This window comes from Ambystoma mexicanum, chromosome 7q (assembly GCF_040938575.1).
Source record: "Ambystoma mexicanum isolate Mex_15411 chromosome 7q, UKY_AmexF1_1, whole genome shotgun sequence".
NCBI classification, from domain to species: Eukaryota; Metazoa; Chordata; class Amphibia; order Caudata; family Ambystomatidae; genus Ambystoma; species Ambystoma mexicanum.
Window position 1 is genome coordinate 151,907,760 of NC_090941.1, and position 26,876 is coordinate 151,934,635.

General features: G+C 44.9%; 1 protein-coding gene across 1 annotated transcript; it reads left to right on the forward strand.

Moving 5' to 3' along the window:
* Positions 1–24,819: 24,819 nt before the first annotated feature.
* On the forward strand, positions 24,820–25,806 carry LOC138528020 (2-oxoglutarate receptor 1-like). The gene has a single exon (XM_069639452.1). It carries the CDS (start codon positions 24,820–24,822, stop codon positions 25,804–25,806), a length of 987 nt encoding a protein of 328 aa, XP_069495553.1.
* The last annotated feature ends 1,070 nt before the right edge of the window (positions 25,807–26,876 follow it).

Genomic DNA, 26,876 nt, shown 5'->3' on the forward strand with positions numbered 1-26,876 from the left:
TTTCAGCCTTATCACATGTATAATAAAGCTGTCAGAGACAATGTTAGTTTGACTATTTCATTGTAGAGGAGGAAACTCGTTGCAGGCTCAGCGCAAACAGCACGCTTTATGCTTTTACCCTTGGGGCGCAAGGAGAGCAGTATGAGCAGGGACACATCTGCGAGTTGAGCTCCTCCAGCCAGCCCATTGTGCCGACACTTGTGTCCTGTGACTCATCTTTAGTTCCGAGCCCCTTCCGTTCACAGGAGGACCTTCACGCAGGTCTGTCAGATCCTGAAGGAGCCAGCTAAGCATACCAAGGCACGTGTAATTTTGTGCCCCCTCAGAATGCACAGGTACGAGCCGCCATGGCATGGAAGAATCATCATAATGCGCATGCGCACACATTTATGTATCCTTCCTCCCACAAGAAAAGAGGCCCTATGTCCCGAGGCCCACCGGGGAAACTCCCGGTGTCCCGGTGGGCCAGTCCAGGCCTGCTTATAGTGTGAATGGGGAAACACTTTGCGCACGGCTACAGCCCGAACGGGTTGCTTTTGTGTGTTTGGTGGAAATCTGACAAGTAATTTCTTTGTAAAATACTGAAATGTACGTCCCAAAAAATGTGTGATATCTGGGTCCGCTATGCGGACCCATTTCCCTGTTCACTCCACGGACAGAAGTGTCATTGGATCACGGTATGGTGTAGTGTCGGAGAAGTGGCCGGTGGTTGCCTAGAGGGAAGCGTGCTATGCGTCAACATTTTTGGGGAAAGCCGCCATGGTGCATCAGAGGACAGTGCAGCGGCGTAAGGGTCTGTAAAATGTACTGTACGCATTGTGTTGGTAGCAATAAGGAAGTGAATGGCTGGGGGAGTGAGAAGTGGTTCATGTGAAATATGTAGGTGTGTATTTTCTGTGGTGATTGGAGGCAGCTGTTGTAACAGTCCCATAGCTTCTGCCGCAACCTGTTTGCAGCACACTCTTTTCGTGGTGAGTGGTGGCAGGTCATTTGCAGATGGGGAGTGATTTGCACATGACATAGGTTGGGTGGAAGCCTGGGTGGTGGTGCAGTAGTTGGGCACATGAAGGCATGTATGGGTGATTGAAGGTGCATTGTGTCTGTGGAAGGATTACACTTTTGGGTGCATGGCCGAAGCCCATAGCTCGTAGGCTGTAGGGCATGCACTGAGGAGTGTAGGCCTGCAACATACACACCGCAGGAAGGCATGTTTGACTCTGAATCCGATACAGAGTGGTGCTTGCATAGTGCAGTGTGTGAAGATTGGTTGAAGTAGCATTAGTGCTGCAAACTGAATGTGGGTAGGTTGGCCGTGAAACAGTAATATGTGCATGGCAGTGGGTATGCCCATTGTATGTTAATGAAATTGTATAGGGGTGCAGGAGAGAGTGTTTTCTTTCTACATTGTGTTAACTGGTGCAATTTGTTGCTGCATTGCTACATGGTGGTGTGCAGGTTGGGTAGGACTGCTGGTGGCAGTGGTGTGTATGTGGATGTCATAGTTGGTGAAATTGTGACATGCATGGTGGCATTACGTTGCTGTAGGTGTGTTCAAGGCCAATGCTGTGTGCAGAATTGTTGAAGTAGGCCGAATGTTGTGAAAATGTTGTGGTTAGTGACACAATACTTTGTGAATGGCTGTGGGTAGAGGTGGTGGAGGATGTGGTATGTTTGTGCATTCTGGTAAGTGCAACCTGTGTTCATGATTGGGTGTTTTATGGTGTGGGAGAGTTGGGGTGAATTGTTGCTACCTATGTGCAGCAAATTTGTGCAAAATGGTAGCTACCCACATGGCCATTGTGTTAATTGTTGCCATTTGTTGCTGCGTAGCGCCATGGCGGTGTACAGGTTGAGAAGGAGTGTTGGTGGCAGTGGTGCCTATGTAGATTGTTGCTGTTACTGATATGGAGACATGCATGGTGGCATTACGTTGCTGTGAGTGTGTTCAAGGCCTAGACTATTGAATGCATGGCCAAAGGCCGTAGGCCGTAGGCCATGCATTCAAGAGCCTAGGCCTTCAGGGCACGCTCTGCAGTAATGCATTTTTCAATGTGCATCAGTCATAGAGTGGTGGCATGTAAGGAATGGGTGTGGAGCACATTTAAGCCGTTGTAGGCCACTGTTCGAAACAGATTGTGGGTAGTTAGGCAGTGGCACAATACTTTGTGAGTGGTAGTGGGTACTCCCATAGTATGTGATTGAAAGTGCACAGGAATGCAGGAGAGAGTGTCTTGTTTGTACATTATGGTAACTGTTGCAGTTTGTTACCGCATAGCTCCATGGCGGTGTCCTGTGTTTGGATATGCTGCAGTGTATAGGCACGCTGTGTGGGCACTGGGTGCAATGCTTGTATACTGTCAGTATGTTACAGGGTATGGTGGAAGGGCAGCTTATATTTGCTTAAATAGAGTGTTGTGTGCACAATGCTTGCAGTATGGGCAATGTTGTATACATGTTGTGATTACGTTGGCAATGAAACTATCCTTTCTGAGTGGAAGTGGGTAAGACAACAGTCTGTGAATGAAAGGGCGTAGGGGTGCCGGAGACACTGGGCCTCATCACGAGTTGGGCAGTAACGTCTGCGCTAATAGTGCTGGTGTTATTAGCCCTACCACCAAACCCACCGGCGCTATTAGTGCCGGATCACGGGTTTGGCGGAAAGGGTATTGGCAATTCCCCATTGAGCCCATTCGGGAATTCCCCATTCCCCATTGGGCTCAATGGGGACATTTTGCGCTTTTACCGCCGGCGGATTTCCCGCTGGCGGTAAATGCACCGAAAATCGGCAAATTCTCGGTGGATTCCCCCCAGCTCAGAGCTGGGGGGAAATCAGGCGAAGCTGTGATTTGGTGGACCCTTAAATGCGGCGGTTACAGCGCTACCGCCACATTTAAGGGCAACCACCAAACTCGTGATGAGGCCCAGTGTAATGTTTATACATTATGCTAACAGTAAGATGTATTGATGTGCATGTCCATTGCTGTGTCGAGGTTGGTTAGGAGTGCTGGTGCCAGTGGTGCATATGTGCATAGTGGTAGTTGGTGATATGCTGACATGAATTTTTGAATTACGGTGGGGGGAATGTGTGCAAGGAGCAGACCCACTGGAGCAATGCAGGTTTGGCAGTGTATGAGGCACAGGGTGGTGATCTTTGTAGAATGCATGTGGAGCACAATGTCGACATGCTACAGCAGCACACGTGAGTTGTAAAGCGTGTATTGTGAATTCTATGGTTGTGGTGATAGTTGGAACATGCTGCAGTATTTGGTGTGCGGCAGGAGATGATGCAGTGAGAAGTTGTCTGTGTGGCCACAGGGTGCAGTGTGTACGTAATGTGACTATGGAAATGGGTATGGTTGAAGGGCAGCTCATATGCGGTTGGTTTCTCTGCTGTGTGCAGATTATTGAAGTCGGCCCAATGTTGTGTTGGTGCTGTGCATAGGTTGGAAGTGACACAATAGCGTGTGAATGGTAGTGCGTAGGGGTGGTGCAGGCTGTACTATGTTTGTGGCTTCTGCTAAGTGTGACACGTTTTCGTGAATGGGTGTTTTATGGTTTGGGGGAGTTGGGTGGAACTGCTGCTACGTAAGTAACATTTGTGTATAGTGTTAGGTGCCCACATGGTTGCTTGCTTGGATGTATAGTGTTGTGGTGGGTGTGGAAAGGGTTGCAATGTTGTGTGCATAGCCAAAGGTGTGCTGGGTGCATGTTAGGATGCTTGTGGATGCTGGGTAGGTTGGCCGTGAAACAGTAATATGTGCATGGCAGTGGGTATGCCCATTGTATGTTAATGAAATTGTATAGGGGTGCAGGAGAGAGTGTTTTCTTTCTACATTGTGTTAACTGGTGCAATTTGTTGCTGCATTGCTACATGGTGGTGTGCAGGTTGGGTAGGACTGCTGGTGGCAGTGGTGTGTATGTGGATGTCATAGTTGGTGAAATTGTGACATGCATGGTGGCATTACGTTGCTGTAGGTGTGTTCAAGGCCAATGCTGTGTGCAGAATTGTTGAAGTAGGCCGAATGTTGTGAAAATGTTGTGGTTAGTGACACAATACTTTGTGAATGGCTGTGGGTAGAGGTGGTGGAGGATGTGGTATGTTTGTGCATTCTGGTAAGTGCAACCTGTGTTCATGATTGGGTGTTTTATGGTGTGGGAGAGTTGGGGTGAATTGTTGCTACCTATGTGCAGCAAATTTGTGCAAAATGGTAGCTACCCACATGGCCATTGTGTTAATTGTTGCCATTTGTTGCTGCGTAGCGCCATGGCGGTGTACAGGTTGAGAAGGAGTGTTGGTGGCAGTGGTGCCTATGTAGATTGTTGCTGTTACTGATATGGAGACATGCATGGTGGCATTACGTTGCTGTGAGTGTGTTCAAGGCCTAGACTATTGAATGCATGGCCAAAGGCCGTAGGCCGTAGGCCATGCATTCAAGAGCCTAGGCCTTCAGGGCACGCTCTGCAGTAATGCATTTTTCAATGTGCATCAGTTATAGAGTGGTGGCATGTAAGGAATGGGTGTGGAGCACATTTAAGCCGTTGTAGGCCACTGTTCGAAACAGATTGTGGGTAGTTAGGCAGTGGCACAATACTTTGTGAGTGGTAGTGGGTACTCCCATAGTATGTGATTGAAAGTGCACAGGAATGCAGGAGAGAGTGTCTTGTTTGTACATTATGGTAACTGTTGCAGTTTGTTACCGCATAGCTCCATGGCGGTGTCCTGTGTTTGGATATGCTGCAGTGTATAGGCACGCTGTGTGGGCACTGAGTGCAATGCTTGTATACTGTCAGTATGTTACAGGGTATGGTGGAAGGGCAGCTTATATTTGCTTAAATAGAGTGTTGTGTGCACAATGCTTGCAGTATGGGCAATGTTGTATACATGTTGTGATTACGTTGGCAATGAAACTATCCTTTCTGAGTGGAAGTGGGTAAGACAACAGTCTGTGAATGAAAGGGCGTAGGGGTGCCGGAGACACTGGGCCTCATCACGAGTTGGGCAGTAACGTCTGCGCTAATAGTGCTGGTGTTATTAGCCCTACCACCAAACCCACCGGCGCTATTAGTGCCGGATCACGGGTTTGGCGGAAAGGGTATTGGCAATTCCCCATTGAGCCCATTCGGGAATTCCCCATTCCCCATTGGGCTCAATGGGGACATTTTGCGCTTTTACCGCCGGCGGATTTCCCGCTGGCGGTAAATGCACCGAAAATCGGCAAATTCTCGGTGGATTCCCCCCAGCTCAGAGCTGGGGGGAAATCAGGCGAAGCTGTGATTTGGTGGACCCTCAAAATGCGGCGGTTACAGCGCTACCGCCACATTTAAGGGCAACCACCAAACTCGTGATGAGGCCCAGTGTAATGTTTATACATTATGCTAACAGTAAGATGTATTGATGTGCATGTCCATTGCTGTGTCGAGGTTGGTTAGGAGTGCTGGTGCCAGTGGTGCATATGTGCATAGTGGTAGTTGGTGATATGCTGACATGAATTTTTGAATTACGGTGGGGGGAATGTGTGCAAGGAGCAGACCCACTGGAGCAATGCAGGTTTGGCAGTGTATGAGGCACAGGGTGGTGATCTTTGTAGAATGCATGTGGAGCACAATGTCGACATGCTACAGCAGCACACGTGAGTTGTAAAGCGTGTATTGTGAATTCTATGGTTGTGGTGATAGTTGGAACATGCTGCAGTATTTGGTGTGCGGCAGGAGATGATGCAGTGAGAAGTTGTCTGTGTGGCCACAGGGTGCAGTGTGTACGTAATGTGACTATGGAAATGGGTATGGTTGAAGGGCAGCTCATATGCGGTTGGTTTCTCTGCTGTGTGCAGATTATTGAAGTCGGCCCAATGTTGTGTTGGTGCTGTGCATAGGTTGGAAGTGACACAATAGCGTGTGAATGGTAGTGCGTAGGGGTGGTGCAGGCTGTACTATGTTTGTGGCTTCTGCTAAGTGTGACACGTTTTCGTGAATGGGTGTTTTATGGTTTGGGGGAGTTGGGTGGAACTGCTGCTACGTAAGTAACATTTGTGTATAGTGTTAGGTGCCCACATGGTTGCTTGCTTGGATGTATAGTGTTGTGGTGGGTGTGGAAAGGGTTGCAATGTTGTGTGCATAGCCAAAGGTGTGCTGGGTGCATGTTAGGATGCTTGTGGATGCTGCAATATTGCATTCTTGAGCAGAGGTTTCTGGTGTACTGAGAGTGTTTAACAGTAAATAAGGAGTGGTGTATAGAAATGACAGTGTGCATTGCAGAGGTTTTGTATGTGAATGGTGAATGCGTGTTTTGAAATGTGACAGCACCCAATTGGGGGAGTGCTGCAAAAAGTAACAGGGGAAAGGGAAGAAGTATTGTCAGAGCTTTACTGGGCCATGGCCCTCACTGTAGATGGAAAAGCGCATGTGCACATCCTCCCATTATGAGCAGGGTGGAAATGGAAATGGAATTGTGGGAAACAGGCAATTAGAAGTTTAGGGCATGGTTCATAGGGAGGGGTGGTACCATTTCATCACAATACTGTGTCGTGAGTGTGGTGGACATGGAGAGACGCACAGTGCTTATCGTCGGTGGTACCTTCGTGCACCATCTGCACAGGTGTTGTGTGCAAAGAGGCGTCGCTGGTAATTTGGGGTTGGAAGGAATGGACGCTTTCTGGGCCTGTCAGGGTGACAGTAGTTTCAGCAGGATGGTTCGCCTTTGCAGATATGTGGCGTCCATCACAAACGTGGACTATGTCGTGGTGCACTATGGAAGTGTACATTTGGGTTACATGGCATGTGGAAGATTAATCCGTCTCCTGAAGAGGTTGCTGGCCGACGTGTTGCATATTTTTCGTACTGCCAAGGTGGTTTTCTCATGCATAACACCAAGAGAATGAGGGTCCATGACAGTGTAATTTGTCCTCAGCCAGAAGTCAGAAGGTGTGTTACAAACAGAATTATTTATCAGTTTATGCAGACTGCTGGCATGTTCTCCATCCACTATGAGATCATGAGGTCGTAAAATATGCAGTGGTTCTGTAGAAATGTAATTTATTTGAGCGCCATTGGAAATGCCGTTTCTTCTACACTGTGCAAGAAGCATTGATCAGAATGTTGTAAAAATGTGAGGCGAGCCAAACAGAAACGCATATAACGAGAAAGTAGAAAATAAAATTGTTTGCACGCATATAACGAAAAAAACACTTTATACATATATGCTGGAAAACTGAATCCCCTACCCAGTTTCATATTGTTTACCACCCATCCCTGCCGCAACCCCCCACCTTCACTATCATAAAAAGGTAGTGGATTACGCAGTACTTTCAGAATTGCACATGTCTTTGTCGTACAGTGGCAATGAAGTGTAATTTCGCAACCTACACACTGCACTGAAAAGCCTATTGTAAGAATGTGAGCTAACGTTGAAGGCACACATTTACGTTGAAAACAGCAAACCCAGTGTTTCTAGGGAAGCACCTTCAAAAATAAAAAATTAAAAACACCAACAAATACCCCAAAGGTTCTTTTCAGAGCCACCACACCTAACGACGTCCGCTCCCCTGGTTCAAAGTTATTCCCCCATCCCTGTGCGCTCTGAGCACAAAAAGTCAGTGAATATCGTGATAGTTGCAGGGTGGCACGTGTTACATATGCCCCTTTTGCAGATGACACTCATAGCAATAGGCCTACAGATACTACAGGATTGGGTAACAAAGTTTGTGGGTGTGGTGTGTATGGACAGGCTGTGCTACAGCCTACACAGTGTATTTGTGGATAGAAATGCAGAGGGTGTGGCTATGGCTGTGTGTTTCAGGAGGCGGTTTTAGGCAATTCCGACATACATTTCCGACATACATTGACTGAAGTGAATGGGAAACACTGTGCAGTGGCTACTCATTTTGCAATCTATGATGTGAATGTGTAGTGCTATGGAGTAGCTACAATGAAGTGCCTGATTTTGGTTTGACTGTGTGACACTTTGGTGGCAAGCAATCATGCCGATATTATTGTTGTTGATTGAGTAGGTAAAATTGCACAGCGTGTTACACGAGTTTCAACTCCGTTTGAGATGAAGGAGGCACTTTCCCAGTTCATGCGTTTGTTTCCAATCTTTTGCATAAGTTTTTAGCGCATTATGCAGTCATCGATGTGGGAGCCTTATTTTCTATTTGGTCCGTAAATGCAGACAGCGCAGTACATTGCAAAGAAGTATATTTCTGCCTTTCTTTGACATGTGCCAATAACACACTTTGCCCTTGGGAATATGACATTTCACAGCAGGAATACTTTTCGTTAGCTATAACGTTCATGTTAGTATGCCAGCAATCCCGATTATTGTACACCCCATCTACATTGGTTTGGTGCCCTTCTTGAAAGTATTCATATTTTTTTGTAGTTAGTGTTGCTCTGTGACTCTCTTGAAAACGCTCTGCAACACATAAACAAACCTATTTGTACAGCGACCCACTTTCTAACCGATTCCACTACAGTTTTTACCACACTGCCACAAGTGTAGCCGTGCATGTGTGCATTGGCAATTCCGTTGTTCATCTGTGAAAGGTGCTTTGTTTATTTACCTTTTGTTCCTTTCCCAGTTCTTTTTCATTTATCATGCTGTTCTCACACAAGCCACAGAAGGAACGACAGCAAAGGTCAGGCACAGAAGGGGCAGCACCTACCTTGATACTATAGGGGACGTGCCAGGAGACAAAATTATTGGGTAGCCCTCACGTACATAGGCACCAGTCATTGTAATGTTCCCGTAAGGACTGTTCCCACGCACTTCGCAGTACCTTCCCTCTGTACAGTAGCGCATTTCAGTACATGCACAATACAATACCCTTTGCCGGGTAAGGGTCTGTAGTGCGGCACATGGTTTCCTAAGGTTATTTTAGAGCTCCGCTTCCCTACAGGTGTGCCCCTCTTGTTGCCCGTAGCAGATGTGAGCAATGCTGTATATGAAAGTCAGATCTGTCATTGTTGGAAGGGCGGTAGCCTGCCCACTGGTCCCCTGTTCTTTCATTTCAGTTGTCGTCACATGCAGCATAAACACTTTATGCTACGCCATTAGTGTTAGGGGTAGCATTGATGGATATGCATACATTGTGAAATACAAGAACATTTACAACAACGGGAAACACAGCTTAATTGTGTGCAGCAGGAATCCATTTATTGTGTACGACCCGTGCAGCTAATGCTCTTTTCTATCCACCAGTAAGGTTGTTTGCGCTCTGCATATTCTGCATTTTTTTTTGCCTTTACATGCACTAGTATGTGCATGAGGAAGGTGCACCAGCTTTACCATTTTGCAGACTTAGTACAAACTGTCCCATCTGCAGCTACATGTTTTCTTCAACTGCACTACCGGCAGCGACCTCTTGATACTTTCAGTCACACTGCTGAGTGCACACACAATGTTTCTGTTTAACGGGTCATGGAAAGGCAAGCAGCAGATAAATCAAAATAATGGGACATTTACCTCGCCCACGTGACAATGCAGGTTGCTGTTCCTTGTTCACCAGTGGCCGTTATACAGTTAGGAGTACTTTAGCCACACATTGGTAGGTTTGCAGAGCCACCCGGGAAGTCGGAACCAGTACTTTAAATGCAGTAGCCTACTGCATGAATTCGTAGGGATAGCGACAGGGGCGGTGTTACCAGCATACAGTGGATGAGCTATACATGGGTTTAGGCGTGGAACGGAAACAAGTCCATTGGAAGATGCGGTCATGCGGCCACTAATGGAGTCCTACGGATAGCTGCAGTGTGATTGCACATATGACAAATAGGTGCAGTATCCCTTGGAAAACGTCCATATTGCTCATCTGTAGTTATCTCGGCCAGTAGTGTGCGGTACAGATTTATCATGCAGTGTTAACAGAAAAAGAGAGCCTCCTGTCACACTAAACAACATTTACTATGTAAATCTGTAATTGGTACGATACACCAACTCCATTCGGAAAAGTAAGGGATAGCGCAAATGGATACATACACCAGACAATTTGCCCTTTACACACGTTTATCATGAGGGCAGGCAAGGAATCAGTAACACACCCTTGTTAACGGGACATTATGGTTATGTTGCTGTACCAAATACCTATCCTCTTTACAGAAAACGGTATGCTAAAGCAATGTTGTGGTTACAGTGCCCTACTAAAAACCTATGAAATTCACTAACAAAAACATTGTTAAAGAGATGTTATGGTTAAGTTGCACTAGCAAAAACCTATCAAATTTGATGGAAAAACATTGTTACAGGAAAGTTATAGTTACAGGTAAACTCACGAAATTCGACAGTTATGGTAAGCTAAGCAAGCATAACTCTTGCCAGCAGTGTGCACTGCAAGGACTAACACCCATGACATCAAAGATGGCATCACAAATTTCATTCATGACATCACTCATGATATCACATGTGCTTTTACATTTCATAGGAAGCCTCCTCAAGGGATTGTTATTGTAATGGTGGCAGAAAACTATAAAAGAATATTTGGAGAACTATTATGATAGAAGTATGTCATCGAGGAATGCATTGCTATACACACCATAGTATTATACACTTTTTCAGTGTATTCGAAGGAACTCATGTGCATACATAGCCATTGTCAGCACCATGGCTCATGAAAGTGTAACCTTCAAAATCTTTCCATGTTACATTGTGACAATATTAATGCTTTCGTTTTAGAATGTCGGGTACTGTGAAACATGTAAGAAGTAGCTACCATTGCATTTATAACTACATATTTGCACTACTGCACAGAAACCATAAAGACAGCATAATGCATACAAACATGACCATATGCAAGGGACTTACAGTAAGCTAAAAAGCAGCATTATTGCCAGAAACTGTTCATAACATAACTGCTTATCTTCGTGCACAGAATCCAGTGGTGTGTTTTACGTTTTCCTCTTCCCCTATATGTATCATATAATGTGAGTGAACCGTAAATAAAGGTGTGTAAGAACATATGAGAAGGTTGCCATACACAAATATAGAACCTTTTCAATAGTTTGTTCATGACCGTTAGTGAAGAAAAGCAGCTGCTCCTACTGAGGGAGCCACACGTGTGATGTCATGAGAGATGTCATAAATGAGATTTGTGATGCCATTTTTCATGTCATGGGTGTTAGTCCTTGCAGTGCGCACTGGTGTCACGAGTTATGGTTGCTTAGCTTACCATAACTGTCGGATTTCGTGGGTTTTTCGGTTTTACCTGTAACCATAACGTCCCTGTAACAATGTTTTTCTATCGAATTTCATTGGTTTTTGCTAGTGCAACTTAACCATAACGTCCCTTTAACAATGTTTGTGTTAGTGATATATATATATATATGATATATATATATATATGTATATATATACCTCTTTTTAGCAAGCATCTAAATGCTTCTACCTTGGCTACAGCGTATTTACAGTTATTGGCCAGCCTGTTACTTTATGTTCTTATTTTCATGATAACTTCATTTTTTGGTACATGTTTCTCTTAGTGCTTTGGTTACATAAACAGTCTTAAGTATTTTCATATAGTTTTGACTTAGGCTTATATTTTTTCTTTATAGCATCATATTGCTGTCATCAGACTTTTGTTTAGCATTAATCCATAATTCTTAGAGCCGCTTCCTTGCATTTTAGCAATTGACATCCTTCTTGTTAACTTCTCTCCATTGTGTCAATGTGGGATATCTTCTGAATGGCTGTCTGAGTGCATATCGTCTTTCATACAATTGACGCGGTATGGACATGTCACATAAACCCGTGCATGAATTCCCAATGGTAGCCCTTCGTCTGCTACTCCAATAGGACGATGGTGAAGGGACGGGGACTAGAGAAGAGGCCTTGATCTGCTCCTCTACAGCCGTGTACCAGGATGTCATCACTGCCATTGAGGAGTCCAGGTAGGTCTTGCAGGAAGGTGTGTTGAACACCTCTGCTGTGGACGAGAGTCCAAAGTTTAGTCACTTGTATCTCCTCAGCCCTATCTGCGTCAAGAAAGTGGTTATATATCTGGAGTCCTTGTGTAGCTTGAGCTGGTGATATCCCACCTTTAGGTCTATTTTGGAGAAAACTTTGGACCCGGTGATGTCTGTGATGATTTTATCAAGTGTAGGAATGATGTGTCTATCCCAGATGATGGCTGCGTTGGAAAGACGCATGTCTATGCATATCCTAATTTTTCCTGTCTGCTTCGGTTTCTTTGTCACTACCAGTGGGGAGACCCATTGCATCGGTCCTGTCACCTCTTCTAATATGCCAGCATTCTCCAGGTCATGCAGTTGTTTGGCTACTAGGTCCCTCATGTGGAAAGTTGTTCTCTTGTGCTGTACTGCTTGTGGCTGTATGGTGGTGTTGATATGCAGCTTGATCACCTTGCCTTTCAGGCACCCGATTCCCTCAAATAACATAAGTTTTTTTGCCAGAAGGTCCCAGATTTTGTTGTAATAGGAGATGTTGCAGGTGAACCTGATCAGTCCTAGGTCCTCTGCTGAGTCCCAACTGAGTAGGCATTCAATGCCTGCATATACAACTGATATCTCTGACTGGATCGTCAGTCCCCCAACTCTGCTGAGTGTGGTTTGAAATCGACCAACCACTGGGAGGGGCTTCCTGCTGCCATATGCATACAGCCATGTGTTGGTGACCTTCAGTGTTGGTTGGGGATCCATCATGCATAGAGTAGCTAAGGGTATCACGTTTACCGAGGCTTACATGTCGATTGTCATGGATACCTTCTGTTCCACCACTTGGATGTTGCTTCTGGGCTTTTTTCCTTTTCTTAGCTTTCTGGTCTGCTCGCACCAGTGCCAATATGAGGTGAATTTCCACTTTTTTGTCTTACTCTGGCGCACTGCGACTGCCGCCATTGTCCTGCTGTGATCGTCTTCCGACTCCGCCAATGAGGAGTTGTTTTCAGCCTCGTCCTGCTTTGCTTTGGCTACCTTCTTATCCCTGGGCATTGTTTTGCCCCTGTGGGGGGGCGTTGGCCTGTGGGGTTGCCCTAGGATCATCAGACCTTTGCGTAGTGGTCAGGTCGGCCACTGGCGCTGCACGTGGTGCCCTGTGCTGGGCAGTTCCACTTGCCATGTCATTGCCCACCACACCATCCGCAGTAATTGAGGACAGGGATTCTGGGACGCCATCTGGATGGATGGGTGGGCTGATGATCAATTCCTTGTGGTTGTAGTCGATCTGTGACTGCTACAGCCATTGGAGCTGGTGACAGTTGCAGTCTTTGCAGGGTCGTGGTCATGTGAGCGGCTCATGCATGTAAAAGTTCCCGCTTGCGGCCATATTCCAGAATGTGTAACAGAGTAATACCTTTTTCACTGTCACAGTTCCCGTTCCCACCGTCCCTCGCCGCTGTGTGCAGAAATGGAGTACACACGTGATCTCTAGATGCTTCTGGCAGTTGCCTTGGCGCCTTCAAGACTGTCGCGGTCTCAAGCAGTCCGACCTTCCAAAGTGATCACATCCCTACTCGGTTGCCATGGTCATGCTACCCTTTTCAACCTTGTGCATGATGCATGTCATCAAAGAAGGTATTAAGCCGACACGAATAAGTATGCATGCATTGTAATCGGCTAATGCTTCTGATTGAAGTTACTCTACGTTTCTTGTTTCCCTTTTACTCAACGGTCTGCTCTTCTTTCCTGGTTGCCGATCTCCTGCACTGCTGACTCATTCCCCAACTGAATCTCTTATTTCATATTCGACCCTGGCTCTGGTAATTTGACCCTGCTTTTTGGATTAAGCCCTTATTGTACTTACTCCTTGTTGATTACCTGGCTTTTGACCCATTTTTGTACTAAGAGGTTCTTTCCTGATTTTGTACTTGCCTCCTTGCTCATAACCTGGTTTTTGACCCATTGTTTGATTCTACAGATTTCTTGCTGAATTAATCATTATTTCCTCTCAGAGTGCTTTCAATTGTGGCTGCTTTGCTGTTGTCATTGCCCCTTTGCTTTCCATTAGCGCGCCCTCGTTGCGCCTGGGAAATAGGGTCCTTACTGACCAAATTAACTACCCTTCCCTTTTACCCTACCTCCTCAAAACCCCCTGGAAGTTATGCTACTGCTCTAATCCAGAAATTATATCAAAGAATATTTTCTATAAAGAGTTTTTTTACCACCTAAACCTGATCATCATTTAAAGGTCTATTCACAGCACACTCACGTTAGACTTTCATTCACTTCCCTATTATGTTTATTTTACCACATTCTTGTATTAAATCTCTCCTTTGTTTCTTTTCAGCCTGGTGAACACATGGTGGTATTTTTCACTCTTCCAGGTGAACCACCATCCGGTCCATATCCTACTGGCTCAGGCAGAGTGGTATTTCATAGGAAAGGTCACCCTCTTTGAGGAGGCCCCTACTGGGCTATTCGATAATGGTCCAGACCTGATCATCACGATTACGGTGAAGTCCAGAGTATTACAGCTTGTGTGAGTATTATTAAATTCACTCAGTATGATTCTTCTCAATTTCTCTGAGTGCATCCCATTAATGATTTGGCATCTGATTTCTTTTTGGCGTCACCAAACTCACACAACAGTGCTAGTCACCGCAGCCGGGTGTGGTAGGCATCGAGCGTCTCCACCTTGTTCTGGACTGTTGTGCAAAAATTGAAGATTTCATCATCTGAGTTGAGTTGGGGCATGAAATGGTGCTTGAGAGTGTCTTTCATTGATTTATACTCGTCATCAGTTTCCGCCGCCTGTCGGAGCGGGTTGAAAATGAGTAGTGTGTCATCTCCAAGATTCAATAGCAGGTGAGACCACATTTTCTTTGGCATGGTGATGTCTTTACAGTCCATAGCCATCTCAAACTTCTGGATCCATAGTGGCCATCTGGGTCCTACTGATGATGGTTCCAGGTAAGGGTCAAAGGCGGCCCTGGGCATACCCAAATGGCCCTGTGTACGTGGTGTGGGTTTGGGGCTGAATGACGGTGTCAATCTGGCTGGAGTGGATGGGCTTGAGGTGCCAGCCATCTTGACTTGTGTGAGGTAAGCTGGTTGGCCACACCTTGTTGCTGGTGCCTTTCCCTTGTTTACCCCCAACTGTTCGATTTGGGGCTTACTGTGCAGAATGTCTATCCCACAAGTTTTCCTTCTGTGGATGCTGTGTCAGATGCCTTCTCTGTGACAGCAGTATGAGGCTGGCTGCTGGCAGAGTCTTTCTCCCTGCTTGGGAGACCCAGTGTTAACCTTTAGGCCGTGAGCAGCATTGACAGTGTTTGTTTTATCTTTTTTTTTGTTCATGCCCATTGGTGCCTGGGCTGCGATCCCACTCATCTCCAGTGTTGTGATGGGGGCGCTGCAGCTTGTGCAGCTTACCGGCACTCCGGCCCCTTTTGGAAATGGCCTCTAGCCTGTATGCGGAGCACGCTGCTGTGCTGTACAGAAACCCATCCAAACGGGTGATGAGTTAGCCTGTGTCTATACTTCCGTTGCCGGGGGCGCTTTGTAGCATTTATTATACTTCACCACATTCGTGTGGTGACGTCAACATAACACCCGCCTAGGTTTTATTAATTAATTACTGCTTTCCACTGAAGATGCTGTGTTTCTTTGAAAACTGATGTCACGTAATCTTGTTGCACGTCTTGTGCTGGAAGCCGTGCTCGGCTGTAGCAGGAGTTGAACCCTGCATGCTGTTAGACAGCTGAGCTTTATACTGACTCGCATTTTGACACAGAGACCGGGAATGTTTGCAGCATGTCCGCGTTCGTGGCAGAGTGAATTTTGCTACCTCTCTCTGTTGCCCAACAACCCCCCCCTTATCTGACTGCACCAAATCACGAAGAATCGGTTGGCTTTTTCTGACTGCGGATCTGTCATAAATGTTTATTGTTCTACTGAGGATAGACATAGAGAAGGGAGCGACCATTCAAAGTGACACTATAGGCTCTATAGTACTCACTTTCCCGAGTGTTCATCCTTCGTGTGCACTGTTGCATCCGCATCATCTACAGTTATTGGAGGGGAGAATAACACTGCATGTGTTGCTCCGAAAGACAAAGAGCAGGGGCTAACCGATGGAAGTGTTACTACCAATATTAAAGCTCATTTGCCTCAGAGCATGGAATCTTCAAGTGTTTTGTCCCTGCCTGCAACCAGGTCGCCTATGACTGCAGTCAAGGAAGTTACTGTTGCATGTTCGCTCTCTGTGTATGCCATTGGTGTGAGGGGAGAAGGGAGCTTCGGAGCTTGGCAGTCCCACAACAGTGACCTGGGAGACACCGACCATCCATTCTCCGAGCAACCAAGGAGAGGCAGGACAGGGTGGGGTTAGCCATAGGGATTAGCCAGTCAGTGGACAAGGAATGGGTGGGTTTATAACCAAAGAACACTGTACCCCTCCTCAAATGTCATTTCTTTGTGCCCCTCTTCAAAAGCCCTTCTCTCTATGTATACAGGAATCAGTACTTGAATGCAATGGTTTGAGCTTTATAGGTGTGGTAAGCGACACCTAATAGCCCAAACTAAAAATGATATTGCAAGTTATCTTAGAGTTCTGCGAACGAATGAAGAACTTAGCTTTTCCCCTCATTCCTCTGTTTGTCAAGGGAACATCTCGGTGACTTGCAATAGCCTTATAAGATACAATAGAAGGCAGTGAGCCCCATATATATTTCTACACTAAGTTATAATCAGAAATACCAAGCCATATTCCCACAACAGAGCCATATATAGCTTTATAAACCTAAGTCATGTTCGAAGAATCCTGGTTCTGTCATTAAGTGGCCACTTGAGGTTTCCCTACACGTCTACATTAGGTTTTAGTGTTACATGGATTCCATTGTAGGCCTCCTCTCGGCTAATCAAAATGATCAAAATACAGTCTATAATCTCTGGTCCAGCCCTCACTCCAAACATTCGGAGTTAAAGTGCAGACGGACGAGTAGAACAGAAACTATTTTCTTCAGCTTTTTGAAGTCAGAGAGATGTATGTGCAGTTCAATTGCCCAAAAAAAGAAACAGCAATGAAACACAACATATGTAATGTATATCAATATTAACAGTTGCATGTTCATGAAATTAATGTTAGAAGTTGCTTTTATGGACCTTTCTGTCCCTACAGCAAAGACACGTTAATTTATAGTTGCACAACTCCATGTGATAACATCCATATAGACATCAGGAGCAGTCACTATCATTTCAGATATCGACCATTCACCAATGTTATAGTCCTTGACTTTGCCTCAGGGAACACCTTGGGGCCGCTCAATTTCCCTTGGAATGAATGCTCCCTTGGACTATACATATTAAGTATGGCATGGTTGCTTACTGTGAGCTTTGCCATTACTATATTCAGTCCGGATTCCAATGTTTTACCCGAATATAGGCTACCAAGAGCATGCCTTGCATTTTCAGGAATATCTTCCAGAGTTTCCAATCTTTTGGCCCAAACCATGCCTTGATAAACAGTTCTTAATCTACTCGAGTAGGGCTCTGCAACCTTTGGCTCTCCAGATGTTTTAAACTACAGGTGCTATCATCCCCAGCCATCATAGCCAATGGCAAGGGATCTTGGGAATTGTAGTCCAAAACATCCGGAGAGCCAAAGGTAGCATACCCCTGTACTAGAGCCATGTAATATGTGTCCTAATTTTCCAAGCAATAAAGATACCCCTTTTGACACATCCCAACTTTTGAAGTGTGGGTTGGTAGTTTTTTTCTTGTTTCATAAGATATTGAGCCTCATTCCAAGTTTGGTGTATTCTGGCGGGATGCCATCAAAACAGAACTAGCATTCCCGCTGCATGATATCCCGGTATTACTGGAATATTACAGGTGGCGTGAATGCCAGTAACTCCCCATTCCATGGAGTCCCTTAGGACTCTGTGGAGGTAATTGTGTCATTGTTTTGCCAGCGGGGGCCTGATCTGCTGGCTGGTCAGGGCTGGATGTAGATTTGTGGCCCCCACTTGTGCTTTCCCAGTCCAGAAAACCTGCTGGTGCCGGAAATACCAGCAATTTGGAAACTGTAATGAGCCCTATTGCATATTAAGGTCTATGTGTTGTGAAGAAACCATGTACATGGCCAGTAATTATAGCCCATGCCCCGTGACAGATGATGTGTAAATTGAGGACAAAAGTGTTACTCGGTGCAACTCCGCCCGGGACTGGTTGTGTGTATATGATCTGAAGATTCTGCTGGTCAGTCGCGTTCTTTCCCAATCATCTGTTATGACAGCCTGGAGGTACACAAGGGATCAGAGCAGGGAGACAGCCTTATCCAGTGCTCCAAAAGGCATGCAGAGGAAACACTCACAGCTACTGGATGGGACAGGAAGATCCGGGATAGCCATTTCCCTGCCTCCTAATAAGGTACAGGGCTGCACATCAGTAGATTAACTTTTCGGTGGGTCTGTAAAATGCAGACATGGAGGTAAAACATCAATATTGCAAAACATTGATTGTCTTATAAGAATACCCTTAATAATGTGTTTTTTGGGGGGATGGTTCAAGTGTGGCTTTTATGACACCTTCAGTTACTCTTGCTCTTTCCACGCCATGTCACTGTGATTCGTCTTTTGCAGCTGTTCCCTTTGCTGTATTTGTTATGTTTTCATTTTTCAAGTCGTGCTAGTCCACCACGCATGCGTTTGCTTCACGTCCTTTAAAAACACAAACCTCCGATGCCAACACCCCCCTCAAAACCGAACAAGAGCAGTTCAATATAGCAGTGCAGGTACTGGGTAAATTGTGCAAACTCATTTTGTGCATGCGCAAACATCCTCAACACCAGGGCAAAGACAGTGCTAATATAACATACGTGTGCTGTGCCCAGGCCAATTGTGTATCCACAAACTGCAATTGTGCTTGTGAAATGTCAGGATCTTTTTTTCCAATTGAAAGAATACATGTAATATTAAGATCCGACTCGACTGGATTTTTGTGTGAAATGTTATACTTCAGTTAGTTGAAGTTATGTCTTGTCTGTTTTGCATATCGCATGCATCGCTTCCGTTTAATAATCCCCATTGTTTCCTTTCACTCAGCCACTGCATGCTGTCTCTTTGAAGAAACGATATCACCTCAAAATATCGCGGCTGAAAATAATGTGGCTGAAAACGGTGAGTTTCGAAACGTGTATTTCAGCGCATTTATATGGTGGGGCGGTGGGTTCGGGCTATAAATATTGTAAGGGGAGTATGTGGGATCCCACAGGGTGGTCTCCCCCGCACATAAATGTGTTGAGAAAAAAATCGAAATTTTCAGCCATAGGATTTTTCAGCCAGTCTCATGATTAGGTACTTTATTAAAGAGTCAACAGAACTTCTATTTGTAAAGAAATCTAAAACATATTATTTGAAAACACATTTAGAAATTATTCTTATTAAACTTTGAGGGTTGGCAGTTGCAGTACCTCTAGGTTGACGGTTAGTCGGTGGCTGTTGCAGAATAAATTGTACTTTGAAACCTGCACGAAGACAAATCACTCTATCTACATTGCCCCCCTTTGCAAAAATGTATGTCTAACCCCTGTAGACGAAATGAAACTAGGGAAAATGAAAAACTACAACAATCAGTTCCACCTGCTGTCGAACGTTCACTTTTTCAAAATATTTCCTGTATTAAGAAAGTTCAGCATTATTAATTCTACCAAAATATCTACACCGATTCTTGAATAAAACAATGTTTTTATTGCAATTTCCATATTAGATGTTTTAGCCATACTATAAAAGTATGAATTCCAGGACAGGATTTTCATTGGGACAATAAATATATATTATATACACATGCAACATGTACAGCAAAACATTTTCATAAGACATCAACAAAATAAAGAGGTTTGGCTTTGTTTATAAGGTTTAAATCAATCAATAACTATATTTCGGGACAATAAAAGTCCCATCAAAGTACAAAGTAACAACAACAAAAAATCATATCATAACATCACATTCATGATATAACCATACAAATCATTAACACTCCCTTTTAAAATATCCACTAATTACAAAATACAGTTAATATCACCGAATTTGACAATTGAATATCTCCCTACATAGACCATCTTTTCAAAATGTGGCGTCCTTGAATTTTAAAATAGTACAAAATAAAAGACATGATGATAGCTCCCTTCCTAAATATCTCCCATCTCGAGCTCTCCGCTCCTCCACCTCCAACTCTCCGAGGATCAGTGGCTTTTCGAAGCAGAGAGTTGAGGGCAGATCTCTTTCTTCGGCTGGGGTCTCCCTCTGGAACAGCCTCCCTGCCTCTCTCAAACTTGAGCAGAACCATCTCTGGTTCCGGAAGCAACTCAAGACCTCCCTCTTTGCTTCCGCTTTCTCTCTTCCGCTCCCCTGCTGATGCACCTGACTGTTCCATGCACTGGTCACCTGGCCACCCTCTGAATTTGGGCCCAGGTCCCTGCCTGTCCAGTTGCACGTGCACTGCCTCTTTGCTCCCCTAGCACTTGTGGTCTGTATCTGTAACCCTACAGTCCCCTCTCTCTGCACTTATGAGCCACCCGTTGGCTGCACTTTCTGATTACCTACACTGAGCCACTAGCTGTTAGAACATTTGATTACCTGAACTTCTCCAACCTTCCTTGTACTTCTTCCCTTCCCCTTGCCTGCGCTTGTGCGATGTAAATGACACAAGGCCTAGTAAAATCGTTGTTTTGTCCTCCCTGTTTTTCCACCTCCTTGTCTTGTCGCGCCTAGAAACACTTGTGTACAGGCATGTTATATATGCCATATCATATCACAAAAATGAGTATTTCTACATCCATCATGTTCAATGCATACACCCTTAAAAGCCTCTAAATATACCTTGGGTTCTTCACTGTGTTGCTGATTCACAGCACAGTAACTTCTCGTGCACATAGTTCAAACATTTGTCCTACGCCTGCTAGTAATGATCCTTTCCCACATGCCCTACCTGCTTAACCCTTATTCGGGTAGCCCTTCATCACCAAGCTTTCCAATGGGAAAAACAATTGCTTGCAATTTGGACTTTCACAACAATCCATAAGTAGGAGACAGAAATAGAGAATGCTATATTGTCTCCTTGGATGATTTACAAACAGGGCACCAATTTGATGCAGGAAGATTACACGTTGGCAGTACAATTGCAAGCCCCCTAATCTAACGTGCAAGCATACAATGGATTTACATTATCGAGACTGCATTCATATCGAAGATCAAATTGTACTACATCATTCACTTCTCAAGGTCAAGCGGCACATGCTTCTGCCCACCTATTGATCTTCTGGCTAAAGTTGATAGCGTGATCATACCCTACTGATGCAATCCCTGTTATGATATGATATGATATTTTATTTATATCACGCTCGTACACAAGTGTTTCAGAGTGCGTATTTCCAGAGTTTCAATAAGCCAGGAGTCTTCCATACAGATCTTACATTAATGCACCATGGAGAGTGCAACTTTTATCCTGAGCTAATACACAGTGCAATGCTTCTTGATAAATTGCCAGCTATGGACGGGAACAGAGTATTAGCCAACAGAATATTGGTTTTATGGTGGCCCTTGATCCTGGTAATGAGCCAAAATGTCGCCCTCAGAATTCCGACTCCCGAAATTCCAACTTTTTTTTTGCAACCCCCTTACACCACATATATATGTGGGGGTATATGGGATCAAATAGTAGTATGGGGGCATCTGGTGTAAAATGAGTTAAAAAAAAGAACGAAAAAAAGTTGCCATTTTCGTCCATCGGAATTCTGGGATTAGTTGTCATCACATAGATCCTTGATTTTAATGCCTTCAGTTTAGGCCATCCTAGATCACTGTGGACATATGTGGGGGCTGATTGAGGGAGCCACAATAATTGTTTGAAAAATGTATCCCCATGAATAGCTGGTATTACTAAATACCTACACATCACCTCCATAAAGGTCAGCTTGCTGTGCCTTCATCTGTTATTTTTTAAGGCAGCTCAGGTACAGTGATTCCCTAAAGACCAGGTGAAACACAGCACTGTATCAAGGTGGCATTGCTCTCAATTGCTTGCTCATTCTTTGCTCATTCCAGCCTCCATCATCGGTAAGGTGCGTGCCTAAGTAATCCTCTTCAAGGGCTCACCCATTAATCTGGGTGGCTACCTGGTTAACCCCTCTTCTCTGTCCCCTCCCCACTATCACCTTTGTCTTGCTGTAGTTTATCATTAAACACTTTATAGCCTAATCGTTACGCAAAAGGCCTAAGTTGTAGCTTTCAGCCACTGGGGGTTTAAAGGTTCTCGCCACATCATCTGCGAACAGTAAAATAGCTGCATGATTGCTATTCAAAGTTGGTGCGTTCGCTGGGCCAGGCCCTATGGCATCAGCAATATCATTAATATGATATTGCCCGAATTGTTTGAGTACAATTGTTCGAATGATACAATTGACCGAATTACAGGAGTCCGAATTGACCTTCTGCACAATTGACCGTATGGTCATTTTTATATATATAATAGGTTGGATTGGGTTGGGGTAGTACTAATATAAGGGGATTGGGTGGGGGGTTGGGGTGGGGGTTGGATTGGGTGGAGGGTTGCGGGGGTTTCCCCCCGCATATGTATCCTAATTGACCATTTAAATTCGGTCAATTGTGCAGAAGGTCAATTGTCATTCGGACAATTTTCATTCGAACAATTCGTATACAACCCATTAATATATATGCAACAAAAGGTGGGGGCAAGAACACACCCATTTCTGACACCTTTATCGACCCTGAAGCTGCCAGTCCTCCCTCTCTAAACCCCACTTAATGGATGCAGAGTTTCTTTTGAGAAATTAATTGTAATCGTTGCATTTAGGATAGATCTGGGAACCCCCCCCCAATTCTTTCATAGTTAACCTGAGCTTCTTTCTTAGTACTGCATCAAATGCCGCCTGTAAATCAAGAAAAGCCAGATATAGGCACATTTTCCTTAACACAACATGTTTTTGGAGAAGTAGGAATAACCTAATGGACAGGTCTATGGTGCTAAGACCCCTTTTAAAGCATACCTGACGGTAAGCCGGTCAGGTGGCACAGCGAGTAGAGCGCCTGCTTGACATCTGTGCATAGCCTGCTGATGCAGGTTCGAATCCCAGCGGGGCCAAACTCAGCCTTTCATCCTTCCGAGGTCAACAAATGAGCACCACACACCGTGGGTAATAATAAGCAGCGCTTAGCGCTATATAAATTACAAATTATTATTATAGGAGAATGCCCCATATGACACAATCCAGGCTTCTAACAAAGCTATGCCATATATGTTTGCATTGTAGTTTATTGTTATTTTCCAAATGATAGCATGTATTGTATTGTATGTGGTCATTTATATAGCGCTCTTTCCCCACTTGAGTGGTCTCAATGCGCTTTTTCCTGGTTGGAACGCCCTCGGCGACCGTAGACAGTGTGGTGGAAATTCTAAGGAGTTTAGTTTAGGATATGCATGTGTGCATGTTGCCAGTGTAGGACTTGGGTGGCTGGCGAAGCTTAACTAAGCAGCCCGAAGAGAGGTCAGGCAAGTGGGTGGGCGCTGTTGGAGGTTTGTGATAGATTGCTACTGTTGAGAGAGCCGATGTGTGGTCAACTGTACCAAGTTCTTTTCGAATGGTAGTCGCTGTATGCTAGTGGCAGGGGTGTTGAGGTACGGCAGGTGTTTCTGTCTGGACGGCTATATGTGATGCTAGACCGGAAGCGCGCAGCCATAGCAGCATCTACGCCGCATAGATGCTTACACGATAACAAGAACCTACAATGCAGCGTCAGCTGCCCATTGTCCCCAATCATATATAATACACTACATTACATCAGAGAAAGTATAATATGTGAACCACACTTCAATGTGTTGGACCTCTCTACTGGCAGCTACACAGTATTTGTAAACGTTTGTTGATTTAATATGGCATAAGAACAATCAGAATGATAGCGTGTTTAACTAGAGGGAAAGGCTCATGCAACCCCCCTTGTTTCAGCACATTAATGGATGGTTGAGTCTTTGATAGTAATACTATTGTTGCATAGGGTAAACATACTTATTAAACAAAATTCACATACTGTTCTGATTGGGTCACCTCCCTCCTCCAGTTTTGCACTTAGCGTTCCCTGCCAGCACCCCCTTCGTTGCTTTTGTTGTTCACCTTAATGGATCGCATTTCCAGGGGCGTGAGTCCTGACACTGCAATTGTTTAACATGAGTGTGTGACAGCATCCCCTCTCTGAAGTGGATCACCACATGGAAGAATAGGCGTAGGTGCATTAACTCTGAAACAACTGCATTTTCCAAAAAAACAAAGCTCGCCTTACTAAACGCTGCACTACATCCCCAAAGCACCATTGACAACTTCTAAAGGACACTGCTAATTAAAATGCCCAATGTTGGTGTCCTCTAGAACATTGTACACCCGTCAAAGATAATATACAACACCTTGGGGCGTTGTGCCTTGGAAACCAGTTGCACTAATTTACAGTGTACAATTGAGGGTACCTCATGCTGTAATTTTAGAAGGATTGGGGTTTTCTGCTTTTTCTTTTCTTTCCTCATTCAAAACATTATTATGTTGGGGAATTTTACCATGTTAGCGTTTACTCTTTGGAAGTGATTTGCTAATGGCAATGCAGTCATATTGTATTCTTTTTGAAGAATGCTCTTGAATAACAAAGAAGTACAATTGAAAAAAGTTTTATTTTATTTTCATCAGAGCTTGACTAGTCAAATAGCACATCAAGAGAAGAATGAGCTAATCATAGTTTGGTTCTGTTTCTATTAGATTGTATGTAGCACCAGACTTCCTTCTGAATAATTTGACCAATGAATGTATGCAAGTTCCGCGATATGGTTTCGATGTTAACATGCAATCTCTTGTTATGTTGAAGGTTTCAGGCCATCATGAATGAATCTGTAGGAAACCTGGAGAACGCGACTCTGCAAAACAGTACAGAGTGTGTGAACTGCACAGCAATAGAAGAGAACTACATAGTCAAGGGATACTATCTCCCAGCAATGTACAGCATCATCTTCCTAGTGGGCTTCCCCGGAAATATCATTTGCATCATCATCTACATCTTCAAGATGAGGCCCTGGAGGAGCAGCCTCATCATCATGTTGAACCTGGCCATTGCAGACCTACTCTACTTGGTAAGCCTCCCTTTCCTGGTGTATAACTACACCCAGGATGAAAGCGGCACTCTGGGCAATTTCCTGTGCAGCTTCGTCCGACTGGTGTTCCACCTGAACCTCTATGGCAGTATCCTCTTCCTGGCTTGTTTCAGTATTTTCCGGTTCTTTGTGATTGTTCATCCTATGCACTTCACAGCCATCCACAGAAAGAGGTGGGCTAAGATTGCCTGTGCGTTAGTGTGGGGAATTGCATTGGTGGAAGTTATACCGATAGGGACCATGTTCACCTCGAAAGAACCCCACAGCATTGCGTCCTGCCTGGATTTTGCCAGCTCAAATGAGCTGTATGTTCTCAGGTGGTACAACTGGCTCCTGACGGTCCTTGGCTTTGCACTACCACTGGTGATTGTGACTCTGTGCTACACAAGGATTATCTGCACTTTGAGCAAAGGACCCTATGCAAGTGACACTGACAAAAAGAGGGCTTGCAGGCTCATCGTCGTCCTCCTGGTCGTCTTCAATGTCTGTTACGTTCCTTTTCATATCCTGAGGGGACTACGCATTGAAGCGCGTGTACATTCCCCCGGCACCTATTTTGAAACGCATATTCACGCAGTATATATAATCTTCAGACCCATAGCGGCACTCAATATATTTGGAAATCTGTTCCTGTACGCCGCCATTGGAGACAATTTCCAGAAGGCCTTCATGTCAGTTTGGAGGGGCAGCAGCTCCATTTATGTCCCTCGGGATTGACATTGCACTGACAGGAATAATTCAAGAGTAGCACCTGACATTGTTGGCTCTTCGAGCAGGTGCTGGGTTCCTTCAAAAGGATGGAGGAAAATTGGATCTGTCATTGTGGGTTTCTACAGTGACATCAGTGGTTGAGGGAGGAATTCAAACACAGTCAATTGAAATATTATCAGGTAGAAGGTTAATAAAGGATTTTTCAAATCTCATATTAATGGAGTGTGCCCTATCGCCCATCCTGATGATTCACACTAACAACTGCACAATTGCAGCCTTCTCCTACCATTCACTGTTGCGCTCTTTGCGGGTTGAAAGGTCAGTTAATTCTCCTGCAATTCTTACTGAGATGCAACAGCTGGCCTGTCCATGAAAAACGGGCATACAGAGCAGGCTAACCCCGAAACTGCACTGGTTACCTGGCCACCCTGTGATCTCGGGCCCAGGTCCCCTCCCCTGCCAGTCGCACACCTGCACTGCCTTCCTGGCAACCCCTGCACGTGGGGACTGGTTTCTGTACCCCTACAGTCCCACTACCAGCACTTGACACCTGATGTCTGTACTTACCCTTGCACTTGCCACCTGCTGGCTGTACATTTACTTATTGTTAGTTATATTGTTATCCCAAGTACTGCACTGTACCCTCCCACTCCCCCCCCCGCACTTTCCTCCTTCCCCCTTCCCATGCTCTTGCGCGATCTGAATGACACCTGGCCTAGTAGAATCGTTGTTTGTCACCCCTCTGTTCCCACTCCCTTGCCTCGTCGCGCCTTCAAACACTTCTATATAGGCGCTTTATAAATGCCATATCATATTATAACTGCGAGGATGAATGATTAAGTACACAAAACTCCAAACTATGAAAGCACCGCTAAATGTGCAAAGACTTCATCAAATTTATATAGCAGAATGACAGTGCAGTTAACGTGAAAAATACTGCAAAGGAGGGATTTCTGACCATATGGCCCGAATTTACAAAAGCCTTTTTCAATGGAAAATTCCCATAGAAAAATGATTTGTAAATCTGTCCCCCTGTGTTTAGGCCTTGGTAGTCACCTGATGCTCAGCTCCGTGTG

Excerpts from the sequence above, each read along its gene's own strand:
- LOC138528020 (XM_069639452.1), top strand. The coding sequence starts at position 24,820 with ATGAATGAATCTGTAGGAAACCTGGAGAACGCGACTCTGCAAAACAGT.